The following is a 13,525-nucleotide window of genomic DNA, read 5'->3' as shown; positions in this document are numbered from 1 at the left end:
TTAACTCCTTATTGAATCACTAATTTGTCAAAAAGAAAAGAAAAGGAACGAAGAAAAAGAAAAAGCATTTCGGGTTGGAGATGTAGCTCAGTGGTAGAGCACCTGCCTAGTAGGACCTGGGTTCGATCCCCAGCACAAGAATATACACAAACCCCTCACCCACCACCACTAAATAAATAACTAATCTATCACTCATCATTCTTGTTTACTAGTCCATTACTTCCTTGAAAGTAAGTTCAGATTATAGGCTGGTTAGTTAGCGCTCAAGCCTGAATTCCAGATGCTGCTACACCCACAGCATTCAAAAAAATCTTCATCTCCCCACTGCTAATCAAAAAAATGAAAATCCCCTCCCAGTTACCATCTCTAAAAAATTATGTTGCTTACCTCCCTCTCCAGGTTTTTATCCTGCCATGGCTCTACAAACTAAAATGAATATTCTTTGGCCCCGAGTTCATGTGGTATCAAACAGGAAAACTACAGTAATTCTGAATTGCACAAGGTAACTAACGAACTATAAATAACTGAAAAGTGAGTGAAGCATGCTGTTAGAATCCTCAACATTAACACATATATAGGAAACACTCGGTTATTAGAAACTCTTACAAATAGATAATGGTGTCAATAACCATTACAAAACACTACTGAAATTTATCATCATTTTGAAGTTCACAAATTTCTTGAATACAAGCAATTCAGATCTAAAAGCTTATAGAAGTGCCTCCTATGCCACACAGGGACCAGAAGCTAGGAATACATAGATGAATAAAACGCAGTCTTGCCTTCACAATCCAAATAATGCCAATAAAGTTTCTTCCACTTTAGTACGCACTCTTCTACACTGCTTTTTTGCCCCTTTGCCAGCTATTTCCATCAGCTGTGATTATGTTCAGATCACTTGTATTCTACAAGAAAGACAGATTAAAGATGTTTTTTCACAAGGGGAAAAAATTCCCTGCTCCACTAGTCTGATAAGATAAAGGACAAAAGGCTGGGAGTCAAGATAAACTTTCCTTCTAGTGTTCCCTTTGGAGAAATCACCAATCTAGCATGCTTGTCTTTCAAAGCCCAACTAAACAAGCTGTGGAATAAACACATCAAAAATCAGCAGGCCTCTTCTAAACGTGGCATTTAAGGGGTAAGCCACATCCAGTTTTTTCTATTTTATTTGTAGAAACAACTCTTTGCAGCATGAAAGCATCTTATTAATAACACTCCAGAATAGTGTTGGTATTTAAAGTCTAAAAACTTACTGATCAGAAACCTATGCCAAGACAAGGCTAAAACTCTAATCAGGGTGAATCATAGCAGCCACCTACTCCACCCAAGTGTCACTCACGCCAAGACTGGACAGTTCAAACCTGGAAAGCTCTCCTGCTCTCTCTATCATGTCAGAAATAAATTCATTCCAACGCATCAGGGCTCAAGGGTAGCTGTTCAATAGCAAGAGAATGTTACTAACTACCAAAACTGACCAGGACGTTGTGTTCTTTAGATTTGGCTGAGCCCTTTGCATTTATTGTCTGTCCCTCTCCCTTCTTACCAGGGAAAAGCTCAACAGATAACTCCTCCTTGAAAAATGAAGTATCTGTTCCGATTTTCCATTACTAGATGTGGGAGAAGAACCTATTACGGAGTCTCTATGGGAAAGGTCTCTATGCCTTCTTTCAGCTGCTGGAAGCCTGTGAACTGAGTAGAGACCTTATTGACGGACACTCCTCAAAAACTATTTCCCAGTAAAAGGTAAGGAACCATTTTCAGTCTTGGGCAAACCTCCTTGGATGTTTCAAAGTTTTAGCAACCCAGCATCTGCTAGATTTATTCATCCCTGGAAAAGTAGCTCCGTGGAGTCTCTAGCACTGAAATAACCCAGTAAGGCAGCCAGGGTTTGCTCACCTTTGTAAACCCTCTCGACTCCGGAAACTCCAGGCAAGCCCGTGCCCACAAAGCTTTCACGGAAGGGTCAAATCGCACAAAAAAGACTGCGCCCCGCCGCCCCTCGCTCCCCCACCCGGGCTCACCAGGACCGTAGTGCAGATGGACCGCAGCTCCGACTCCACTTTCTCCCGATAGTCCTTAATCAGCTGCAACTTCTTGTCGGAGGTGTCAGTTTTCTGCTCGATGCTCGAGATGACCCTCCAGGCGGACCGGCGGCCCCCGACCACGTTCTTGTAGGCCACCGAGAGCAGGTTGCGCTCCTCGTTGGACAGCTCGGCGCCCTGCTCGGTCACTGCCTTCATGCAGGTGGCCATGTCGTCGTAGCGCTCGGCCTGCTCGGCCAGCTTGGCCTTCTGGATCAGCTCGGTCTTCTCCATGGCGCTGGTGGCTGGGGAACCCGGGCGCCGAGGGCGAGGATAGCGAGGGCGACCCGGATCGGGAAGAGTCCGCCTCAAGAGCTGAAGGGGCGGGGCGGCGCCGGCGAGGACAAAAAGCAGGGAGGGGAGCGCGTCAGACAATGCAGCCCACTGCCCGCTTTGTCTCCGCGCACACGCGTTCCGCTTCGATCTCCCTCCCCGCGCCCGCACGCCCGCCAGTTCCGGGTGCCGGAGTGACCGAGGCCAGAGGCCCACGCAAGAGGAGGCGGAGACCCGCGTGCAGGCCCGGGGCGAACTGAGCCCGCCACCCCCGCCCGGCCGACTCAAGATGGAAGCGGCCGTTGGCCCCGCACCTTCCCGCCGCTAGCCGTTCCCTGAGGCGAACGGCGTCGCTAGCAGCTCGCTCCGAGGGCAGCATCCCCGCCCGGCCCTCAGGCCCCAGCTACGGTCAGGGGACGCCAGAGGAAACCCCCCAGGTGCTCACCTTCTCTTCTCCGCGGCCGCGACGCGAGTCCCACCACTTTGATCGGCTTTTGGCTTTAGCCGAGGACCCTCCCGTCTCCACCTAACATGGAGGCGAGGTGCGAGCAGCCGCCCAATAGCGAGCCGCATCTCACCATGGATTCCAGCCTCCCGCCCTGCCTCTGACCAATGAGAGCCGAGCGCGCGGAAGGGGGTGCGAGGGGCGGGATGTGAGGGGAAGCAGAGGCTAAGAGGGTGGGTCGGCCCGGACAAGTTCGGTTGGCCGGCAGGCTGCGGCTTCGGCCACGGGGTTTCCTCCAATTAGATCCAGGGTAAAAGGACGTCACTGTTGCCATGGCGATGCTGTTACCAACTCCCCTCATCCTCCCCGCCGCCCAGGCGCTTCTGGGCGCGGCCGGGGACCGCGAGGCGCGCACGACCTCCCCACCCCCAGCTCCTGCTGCAGAGGTGCTTTGCGGCGCGCTGCATCTGGCAGCTGGCCGGGCCCGTACTGGACTTCGGAGGGTGACATGATCGGCCGCTGTCTTGCACAAGCGTCTTTCTTTTTTTTTCTTTCTTTCTCCCCCCCATCCCTCCACCTTTTGTATTCGTGACAAAGGTTTGAAGCTCAAGACGCTAAACCTAGCCTTTCGTGCATGACGTTGCTGTTAGGGCTGCGAATTAGAAATAAACCCATCCCCATTAAGGAGGAATTAGTTCCCGGAGAAAGTGGCGTAAGTGTAACTTTGACCTGATACATTCAAGTTTTCAGACAGGCTCCCGAAACCAGATTCCCTTGGAGAGAGGTAGCTCCCAGGAGACCCGGGCGGATCGCTGGTATTGCTTTTTTTTTTTTTTTTCCTTAAATGAAAAATGACATTTAAGCACAATTTATAGAAAACGACCCATGACTACGCACCCACCCCAAAGCAATTTTTAGGTCTTTTCTACCTTTTCCAGATTATGCATCTAAGTATAGATATAGATACAATTTCACACTGTCATCTGTAAAGCATATGAACACTTTTTTAAAAAATTATTTCCTTGTCTTTCTGAGAAGACACTTGACTCCAAGAACGTTCCCCCAGATTTCGGGGCCATCCTAACATTCTCCTTTCCTATTAAGCCGCTCCCTTCTCTCCTGGTACTTCCCAGTCCCTCAACTCCTAGAAAGGTGGCTGTCCTACCGTTATTTAGGGTGAAAATTGCCATCTGGTCTCTCACTGTTCTGATCGAAATTCCAGCGTAACCTAGGAAGCATAGAAAGGCAAGGAATATCAAGGGTAAGAAGCAAATCTGAATTCTAAGTGGAGACATGCAGATCTAGCGATCTGAGAATGTCCGGTCCTGGAGATCTGGGAGGGCAGATGGTTGGGAGGAGAAGGTGCAGACTTTCCAGCAGTTCAGCCTCCCTCTGGGGTGCCTCTCCGGGCCCCACTACTAAAGGTTGCTTTGTGCTGTGTTGCACAGCAGAGCCCTGGCTGCCTGGAAAGACCCTGTGTCTTAGTGCAGAAATGCTTTACTGTGTTCCAGCCTCCTCATGGAGAGCCTGCTGTTATTTCTGGAATCCCTGGGGCCCAACACACGATCATGTATGGCCCTGTGGGCCAGGGAGGAGCAGGACACAGAAATCCCAATGGAAAGCATTTGCAGGTGGAAGGTCAGATAAAATGCTTTCTGTATGACCCGTGAATTTCAGGCTTCCGGAAATTAGAAGTATTTCCAGGCATACGGAGACACAAGAAGAGGTAAATGGTGGAGATGGAGACCCTCGAGGGAGAGCTTGTGGAGAGAGAGGGGCTCCACAGAAGGAGCACACACACTAAATTCTTTGTCACAAAGTCTAGCTTCAGCCGGCATATGGCCAGAGGACCATGGGCAAGATTGGCTGCTTTCTGTCCCCCAGTCCCTGAAATTTCTTTCATTCAACAAAATATTTATCATATAACAACTCAGATAAGTTATGGTTATCTGGAATCATGGTTGAAAACTGCTTCGAAACAATGACGTACTGTGAAATTACATTTTTGAGGGTTCAGAGGGGTCCTCTGCATATCTTTCTGTGCATGAAACAATTCAGGCTAGACAAAAATAAGGCTGTGAGTACTTCTCGTGCCAGGACACAGAAAAGCTAACATTCACTGAGTAATTACATGTGTCAAGCACTATTTTACGTCTTTTGCAAGGATAACTCACCCAGTCTGCCTAATGCAACCACAGAGTAGGTACTGTTATGGTCACCATCTCATTTCACAGATGAGGAAAGTAGCACACAGGACGGACAAGTGTCACATACAAGGTCACACAGCTAAAGAGCAGTGCAGCCTGGATACCAACCCATGTGGTGTTGGTACCAAAGTCCACTCTTTTTTTCCAAAGTCCATTCATTTTTGTGTGCATTTGAGACAGGGTCTCACGGTGTAGTTCAGCCTGGCCTTGAATTCACGATGTAGGTCAGGCTGGCCTCAAACTCACAAGCAACCCTCCTGCCTCAGCCTCCCGAGTGCTGGGATTACAGGCATGTCTCACTAGTCCCAGCTCAAAATCCATTCTTGAACCTGTCCCACCAGGTCCCCACAGGGTTCCAGAGGGATTTGGGGGAGGATCTGACTACACTGTGTCCTCCCTCTGAGACTTGTGTCCTGGTAAATCTGAAACATCTTAAGCATCACACCCAAATGCTGGGAAGAACTGTAGGGAACAGACAGCTCACAAAGAAAGTACTGACAAGTTATTACCTTATTTATTTGAAGTTCTTGTTATTTTTCCTAAATTACCTGGTAAGAAGGAGCTGGCTAAAGCAAAAGGGAACACATGAAACTTGGACTAGACGACCCTGAATTCCTGCTGCTTGTGGTTTAACCTTGATCTTCTCTGAACAGGAAAAAAATAATCCCTAACTCAAAGGGCCATTGTAGAACAGAAGAATTATCACAGGGAAATGCTGGGGAGATAGAAGTGCCCAGTAAGTAGTAGAGTTTTTTCCCCTTTCCGTTTGTGACGGGGAGATTTCTGCCCTGCTGCAAAGTGACTTGGCATCTTATAAAATGTTAGCAAAAGCTCATGGCTCAAATCCTTGTTCTAATGGCATGCGGAATGGCTCCATCAGTGCTGGCTGCAGAATGAATGGGCCTCCCAGTCGGGTTTACTCTCAGAAGTTGTTTCTGTGGTTCATTTGCCCAGAGCATTGGCTCATCAGAGAGACTTTTTCCTCTCCTGCCACATGGCAGGTATTGACTGACACACAAACATCTGAGCGGAACTTCTCACCCAGATTTCCCATGTAACCACTGCCAGTGCTGCTTCTTCGAAGTGGATGCTTCAGATCCTCCCCTCCCCTTCCCACCTGGAGGTGCTAAATCAGATCCCAGGGTGGCAGGGACGGGTGAGAAAATCCAGAGAGCCTCCTGCGAGAAGTCTCCCGACACACTCCAGCAGGGTGCAGTGTGATGGTGAATTCCATGTCACCTTGGCTGCATCATGGTGCCTGACATTTGGTCAGACATTCTAGATGTTTCTGTGAAGGTGTCTGAGATTAGCACTGAAGTCGATGGGCTTTGAGTAAACTGACTACAAATGAGCCTCGTCCAATCGGCTGAACAAAAAGACCAGCCTCCTTTGAGCAAGAAGGAATTCAGACTGTCTTTGGACCCATCTGGGAACACTGGCTTTCCTGGCCCACCCTACAGATTTGGTTTTGGTTTTGGTATTTTGAGACAGGACCTCCCTATGTAGTCCAGGCTAGTCTTGAACTCACCATGTAGCCCAGGCTGACCTCAAACACATGGCAATCTTCCTGCCTCAGCCCCCTGAGTACTGGGATTACAGGCATGAGCCACCACGCCTGGCTCCCACCATGCAGATTTTGAACTTGGACTTGCCAGCCCCACATAACATGAGCCAATTCCTGACAATAAATTCTCCCCCTCATATACATTCGTTTTATGGGCTATATGTATTGTATTTCTCTGGTAAACCCTGACTAGTTCATCCAATAACTCCCTTCCCCACTCAACAAAAGATACAGATATCCTTTCTTTAAATATGTGTTTGTGACATTTGAGACATGCCTGTTGAGGGTATGTACAGGGGTTTTCATGCTTGCTTTTGTCTCCTCATGCCCCCTGAACAGCTTGGTGAACTTAGGTATTCTAACCCCACAGCACGGCTGGTTCAGTCAGTGCTTGGGAGAGTTCAGTCTGCTGCCCCAGCTGCTCTGGAGCTAACATTCAGAAACAGGTCAGCGTGATTTCAGTCTCCTACTGCAGCAAGCAGGGATTCCTATGTGCTGTGCCAGGAGACAGGAGCTCCTATTCCCTGTCCCGGGGACAGTGTTTAGTTCTTTGATATACAGCCACTGCTGGATGGCTAAGTATATATCTGCTGGTGAGTCAGTGGCGGATTTTATTTGCTCGTGGAAGCTCTGTTTTCCTGTTCCACGTATTTGTAGCAAGAGAGATGCCTCATTGTCCTTACACGTTTCTGTCCCCTCCTTCCTCACCTCCTCTGTGGACTGTGACTTGATCTCCATGTCCCTGTCAACTTCCCTGGCCCACAAAAGGTGTCCGAAAAGGGCTGCTTTGAGGGGGACCATAGAGGGGCTGTGTGCAGTTACAGCAGAGGTGGTACCATGCACTTACCACGTACCTAACCACAGACAGAGCCACCTGGACACTGTAGCAGACGCTCCTTAGACACAGGAGCACAGTGAGGACCTGGAAGCCAGCATGGGAGGTCCTGGCAGTGTCTGAAAGACTCATGCGTGTCATACAGTGATGCTTCTACACGGTAGACATAAGGAGTGCCCCTAACCCTCACTTGCAGCCCGGTGAGGCTCGGTGGCCTGCCTTCCAGCCCAAGACGTGTAGATGGGGCTCCCCACAAGGAGTTAGCAGATGACCCCCAGGAGTCACTCTGAAATCCGCTCCACCTGCTCGGCAGATGATTCCACGTAGAGGAAGAGCAGGAACCTGGAGCTGCCCAGGCCTGCGCCCTGGCTCACCGGGGACCCACACACTTCTGTGGTCTTCGCAAGGCAAGCAGTTGACAGGGTGGAGACACCAAACCTACAGAGAACAAATGGAGCCAGGTGTGGTAGGGCACACCTGTCATCCCAGCACTCAGGAGGCTGAGGCAGGAGGCAAGTTTGAGGCCAGCTTGGGCTATGTAGTGAGTTGAAAGCCTGACTGGGTTATATATGGAGACCCCGTTTCAAATAAACAAGCCAAAGAAAAAAAGGAAGGAAGGGAGGGAGGGAGGGAGGGAGGAAGGGAACTAGTACAAATACCAAAGCAATCAGGGCCCATCAGAGCAGGGGCACATGGCCCATGTCGCAGCAGAACCTAGGTATGTACCAGTGAGCCTCAGTATCACACAAAAAAATTCTCATTATGTTTTTGTTGAAGAATGCAGATACATATACATATGTATATATACTTTTTTAATTGCTGAAATTTTACTACAGTTTTAATTTTACTTCAGTGTTTCGGTTCATTTTGGCTCCTCTGCCGCCACACTTGGAGGCAGGGATAGTATCAGTCTCCCTGCCTTCTCCTTGTCTGTGATGACCAAGCTGTGAAGGTATCTGCTGCATTGAACTTAAAACTTCACATTGTCCTTATTTGGAGACAGAATCTCACTAAGTCACCAAGTGGCCCAGACTGGGCTTGAACTTGAGACTGTTGTGCCTCAGCCTCCGTAAATGCTGGGATCCCACGAATGTGCCAACATGCCCGACTTATCCTTATTTTTCTTTTTTTTTTTTTCTTTCTTACTTTTTTTGTTTTTTGTTTTGTTTTGTTTTTTGAGACAGAGTCTCACGATGTGGTTCACGCTGACCCTGAGCTCACTATGTAGCCCAGGGTGGCCTCAAACTCCCAGTGATCCTCCTGCCTCAGCCTCCCTGTTGCTGGGATGACAGGCGTGCGCTACCATGCCTAGCAGTTTCTTCAGTTTTTCAAGGCATGACAAGCGGGCTCTCAGGGAGAGGGCACGGGCAGGCATAGCAAATGTAAAGAGGGATGTATTTTCTCAATGTTCAGAGTATGGGGCTTTTTCTTTATAAGTTTTAATACATAAAGCAATAACCCTTCAACTGTCTCCCAAATTATGAGTCATCTGCAGACAATTCTGAAGAGTTGAATGGATGAATGAACACAAAAGAGTGAGAGAACAATGGACACAGGAGTTGATTGTGTGTTGCACACAATGCCTGCCGTGGGCATTGGGAGAAGGGAGACAGGGAGGCGGCTGGAGCGATGGCAGAGGCTTTGGGCCTCAAAAGGCTTCGGAACGGAAGGGACCCCGTAGGAGACAGGACGGCCACGCAGATGGCGGAGTTCACACTGCCACCCTGCCTCTGCCCTGGTGGAGCAGGAAGGGAGGAAGTATGGCTGCTCCCCCTTGGGCTGGAGTTGGGTTGGGGCAGGGTCAAACTCCGAGAATACGGCTCTGGGCAAAACTTTGGGTGCAGGCTACCCAGGAAGCAAGGAATTTCTCTGGGCTCTTTACCTCCTGCTGCTGCTGCGGCCACTTAGCCGTCAAGCACCTGCACTTAGACAAGTGCGGGCAGCCTGGGAAGGCTGGCCACACCCTGCCCATCCGTTCCCGGGGAGCTGTCCTATTCCAAGTGCAAGACCTTCACATTCAGTGGCAGCTCCTACCCTGGCCGGGCTCAGGAGCCAAATGCCCTGGCCTGTGACTCCATTGCTCCCTCGGTATGCCACCTACAGCAGGTGAGCTGACTGCTGTATGCCTCAGTTTCCTCGTTGTAAAATGAGGATAGTGTTATTGATGGTACCTAGCTCCCAGGGATGTTCTGAAGATTTTCCAAGGCGATACTGTTTTTTGTTGTTGTTTTTGTTTTTGTTTTTGTTTTGAGACAGGGTCTCGCTATGTAGTCCAGGCTGGCCTTGACCTCACTGTGTAGCTCAGGCTGACCTTGAAATCATGGCTATCCTCCTGCCTCAGCCTCCGGAGCGCTGGGATTACAGGCATGCATCACCATGCCTGCCGAGGCAATATTGATAACACTTTCCCTCCCCCTGGGCTTTGCCTCTTCTGATCATTGTTCTTTCTATTTCCTCTTTCTTCCCTCCTGGCTACTTGGTCATCTCTCAAGTCTTGGCAGAAATGATGCTTCCCCCAGGTGTCCCTGGGCTCCTTGTGCCTCCCAGTGACTTGGGCTCCTGCCCTGGGCTCCTGGCAGGTAGTGGCTTGGTGCTACTTCTCCTGGCCTGCTTGGAAGGTACTACAAGCCAAGGGCCATGTCTGAGTGACTCCCCTGCTCAGCCCCAGCGCCTAGCTGAGTGCTTGGCTGGTACACTGGGTGCTGAGGAAGGGATGAGCGAATGGATGAATTAACAAAGGCTTGAAGGAGGAGGGCAGTGTGAGCTGAGCTGCTGCTCAGGACGGCTCTGGCCAGGATCCAGCCCACAGCTGGGTGCACCCGTGACCCGGGCTGGAAGAGGCTGAAGACCCAGGGACCCCCTCACCTCCCTCTTCCCTCCAACATAGCCAGCTCTACAACGTCTCCACTGTCCTGGAAGGTCGGGTACCAGGAGAACCCAGAGAAGGAGCCTTTAGCAGAGGAGAAACACTTTTGATCATGACTAACCCCTGCCCGATGTATTAGGACAGTTTCTCTTCCAGATTTCCTTAAACCAGGGTAAACACAGTGAGACACTGGTGGGCCTCATCCATGGAAACAAAACACATAAAAGTCTGTTCCATCGAAAGCTGCCCCAGAAAGAAAGGAGATGTCCCCGCATTGCCCAGCTATTAATATGCCACAAGCTGCTCTCCACCCGGGGACAGCGATTGCTCTAATCAGTGCTAATGAGCAAATGATCACAGCTCCGGGTTCTGAAACCCAGAGATGTGGCCGCCTCCCTTTGAAGTATCTTCCCCCCGGGAAGATTACTGTAAGACAGAATCCAGGAGAGCAATTGTGGCAGCTGTCAGGGTACAAACTTCCCCAAATAAAGGGGAAAAGGCAGCAACTGGTCCCTTCTTGGGCCAACTGATTTAGGACACAAAGACCAAATGAGAGAGTTAAAAAAAAATTCAGGAAGTCAGTGAACAGAACTTAGCTCACCATGCCAAGGCAAGCAGTCAGTTCATCTCCTGGAACTAGAAGTTGTAGCTGCCACACAGGTAGCCCCCGTGAGAAATGGGGATCAGTAGCCAAGGCTGAAGCTTGCCCTGGGAATAAGATGAGAAGGCAGGCATTCAACAGCCCTTCTACTCCCAGAGGTCATCACCAGGGGCCTCAAGACCTCTGATAAAAGCACATTTAAGTACACTGGCTAAACTTTTTAGAACTCTACTCATACCTAGTAAATGCTCAGGAAAATCCACATCTCTCTCCTCCTTCCTGAAGGGCAGGAACCCCACTAGGTCTACAATAATTGCTGTATCAGAACCTTGAGGGTGGGAATGTAGCTCAGTGGCAAGGTACTTACCTACCTTGTGTCAGCCCCTGGGTTGGATTCCCAGCACAGATGAAATAAGTCTTTAGTTGCAAGCAATGAAAACTTATTTGACTTGACTTAAATAAAGGCTACTAGTTCTTAGTGATTGCGTGGAAAGGCTACAGAATGAGCAGGGCTTAGGATGGTGCTCAGGTAGAACTGTGGCCCAAATCACCCTGCAGACCTTGCCCAGAAAGATCCCTGTGCCTCCTGCCACTGGGCAGCTGCCATACACCATGCTCCCCTGGCTCCCTGTATGCCAGGCACAGAACCCTGGGCCCTGGCCTCTTCCATCGTCTGTGAAATTGTGGCACAAGTCTGGCCGCTGCTCTCAGGATCTCTCCAGATCCCTGCCACTTAGGTCACTCATCCCAGACTGGAGCCTGGGTGATATCTGGTCACACCTGAGTCATCAGCCACACCCACACCTGAGGAAAGCCAGGGAGGGAGGATCCTGAATGTGCATCTCCCAAAGAGGAAAGCAGGCTCCATGTCCCACTAAGACTCATAGAGCCGGGTTCCTCCAACATTGGAAGGGGCTCGGGAGGCTGGCCACCCCCCAAACATCACACATCCTGTGCAGTTGTGTTTGGGCTCTGACCTGCATGGCAAAAAAAAAAAAGTGAAAGCCAGGGAGGGCAGGCAGAAGTTGGAGCCTGGTGAGGCTTAGCCTGGATCTCATGGGAAAAAGTAGAGACAGCTTTGGCGTCTGTAACCAGAAGCTCAAACTTGACCTCCTCCAAGGCCCGCAGAAGTCTCCCTCCTGCTGAGATGCTGTCCCACCCCTGCATTGCATAAGGCTCCTGAGAAATGAATGACATCATTTAGGGAAAGCCTGACAAGCTGCCCCAGGGTGAGGAAGAAGTCGGATTCATTACCCAGCCAACACGGCTTACTTAGCGTCTGTCTGGCAGGCCTTGGGGAGGCCAAGGGGCCAGGACCTGGCCTGTGTCTTTGAGGAGCAATTCAGATCCAGTGCCAGGTATGTGGAGCTGTGAAGGTTTTGCAGAGGAAGTGCCTTGGCTTAAATGGTGTTTTGAGACAGGGTCTCGCTAGGTAGTCCCGGCTGGCCTTGAACTCACTATGTAGCCCAGGCTGGCCTCGAACTCTCAGGATGCTCCTCTTTCAGCTTCAGTGCTGACATTACAGGCGTGTCCCACCACACCTGGCTACTCTGGCTACATTGCGAAGGATTGGTTGGAGGTTTTGGAGTAGAAGCAGGCGAAGAGCTCATCAGAAGAGAAGGAGGGCTGGGTAGTGACAAGGGCAGATGGGAAGGAAAGGGGTCAGAGGAATTTCAGAGACATTAATTAGACCCAGGCTCCCAAAAGTGTCCATGATTACTGCAGTGCATCTTTGTCTACTTTATTCTCACTATATTGACTTCCATACCCCTTTCTTGTGTGAGAAAAAGAGAAGATTATGATCATACAATATTGATTTTTTAATAATCCTCTGACTCTTACAGGTTAACAAATATTTCAAAATTATAGCTCATTTAGATGGCAAAGTACATCTGCACATCATTACCATAAGATGTCGAGAGGACTTAGGGCAGATTTGATTATTGCCTGCTTTGATAAATTTTATGAAAGAGAAATAATTTACAAGAGTAGTTTATTGGGGCTAGGGATTTAGCTCAGTGGTTTCGCCTCCTGCTGTGCAAACACAAGGACCCGAGTTCGATCCCCGGTACCAAAAAAAAAAAAGAGTAGTTTATGGTCATTAATGTGGAATGGCAATTTAGAACAGTTTCTGAGCTAGGAAAAATTATTTGAAGCTTGCATTCAAAAGACAAGCACATAGTCTATTAGTCAACTTCCCTGTCACTGGGACAACTTGAAGGGAGGTTTAATTTGCCTCACAATTTCAGGGGATTCAGTCCATGGTCAGCTGCTAAGGCAGGAACATCATGGCGAAAGGGTGCGGAGGAGCAAAACTGCTCAGTTAATGGAGGCAAGGAAGCAGAGCAAGGGAAGGGGCCAGGGATCTCCTGGAGAAGGAGAGGGAGAAGGAGAGAAGATGAAGGAGGAGAAGGAGGAGAAGGAAAAGGAGATAAGGAGAAGGAGGAGAATGAAAAGGGGCCATGGATAGGATATAATCCCCAAGGTGGCACTCACAGACACACCCAGAAGTGCTTACTAATCCCCTGTGGCTCTCAAGCCAATCAGGTTAATGATCCAGCTTAACTGTCACACATAGGATCTGGGGTGCTCTTGGAAGACCATGTCCAATCCAGTTCTGCCACTAGCCGGCTGTGTGACCCTGCCTCCATCA

General features: G+C 49.7%; 1 protein-coding gene across 1 annotated transcript in view; it reads right to left on the bottom strand.

Moving 5' to 3' along the window:
* The window catches only part of Ywhaq (tyrosine 3-monooxygenase/tryptophan 5-monooxygenase activation protein theta), a 32,386-nt gene extending 29,319 nt beyond the window's left edge, over positions 1 to 3,067 (bottom strand). The window contains exons 1-2 of the mRNA XM_004875243.4: positions 2,800 to 3,067; positions 2,022 to 2,396 (exon numbers count right to left, since the gene is read on the bottom strand). Of these exons, the coding sequence (XP_004875300.1) occupies positions 2,022 to 2,315 (294 nt within the window). The 5' untranslated portion in view covers positions 2,316 to 2,396; positions 2,800 to 3,067. The remainder of the gene's footprint in view (positions 1 to 2,021; positions 2,397 to 2,799) is intronic.
* Between the last annotated feature and the right edge of the window lie 10,458 nt (positions 3,068 to 13,525).

Source organism: Heterocephalus glaber, unplaced genomic scaffold (assembly GCF_053883595.1).
Source record: "Heterocephalus glaber isolate CG9 unplaced genomic scaffold, H.glaber_assembly_v1.0 deba00001724, whole genome shotgun sequence".
Taxonomy (NCBI): Eukaryota; Metazoa; Chordata; class Mammalia; order Rodentia; family Bathyergidae; genus Heterocephalus; species Heterocephalus glaber.
Note: the sequence above shows the minus strand (reverse complement) of the source record. Positions and strands in the feature narration are given on the sequence as shown.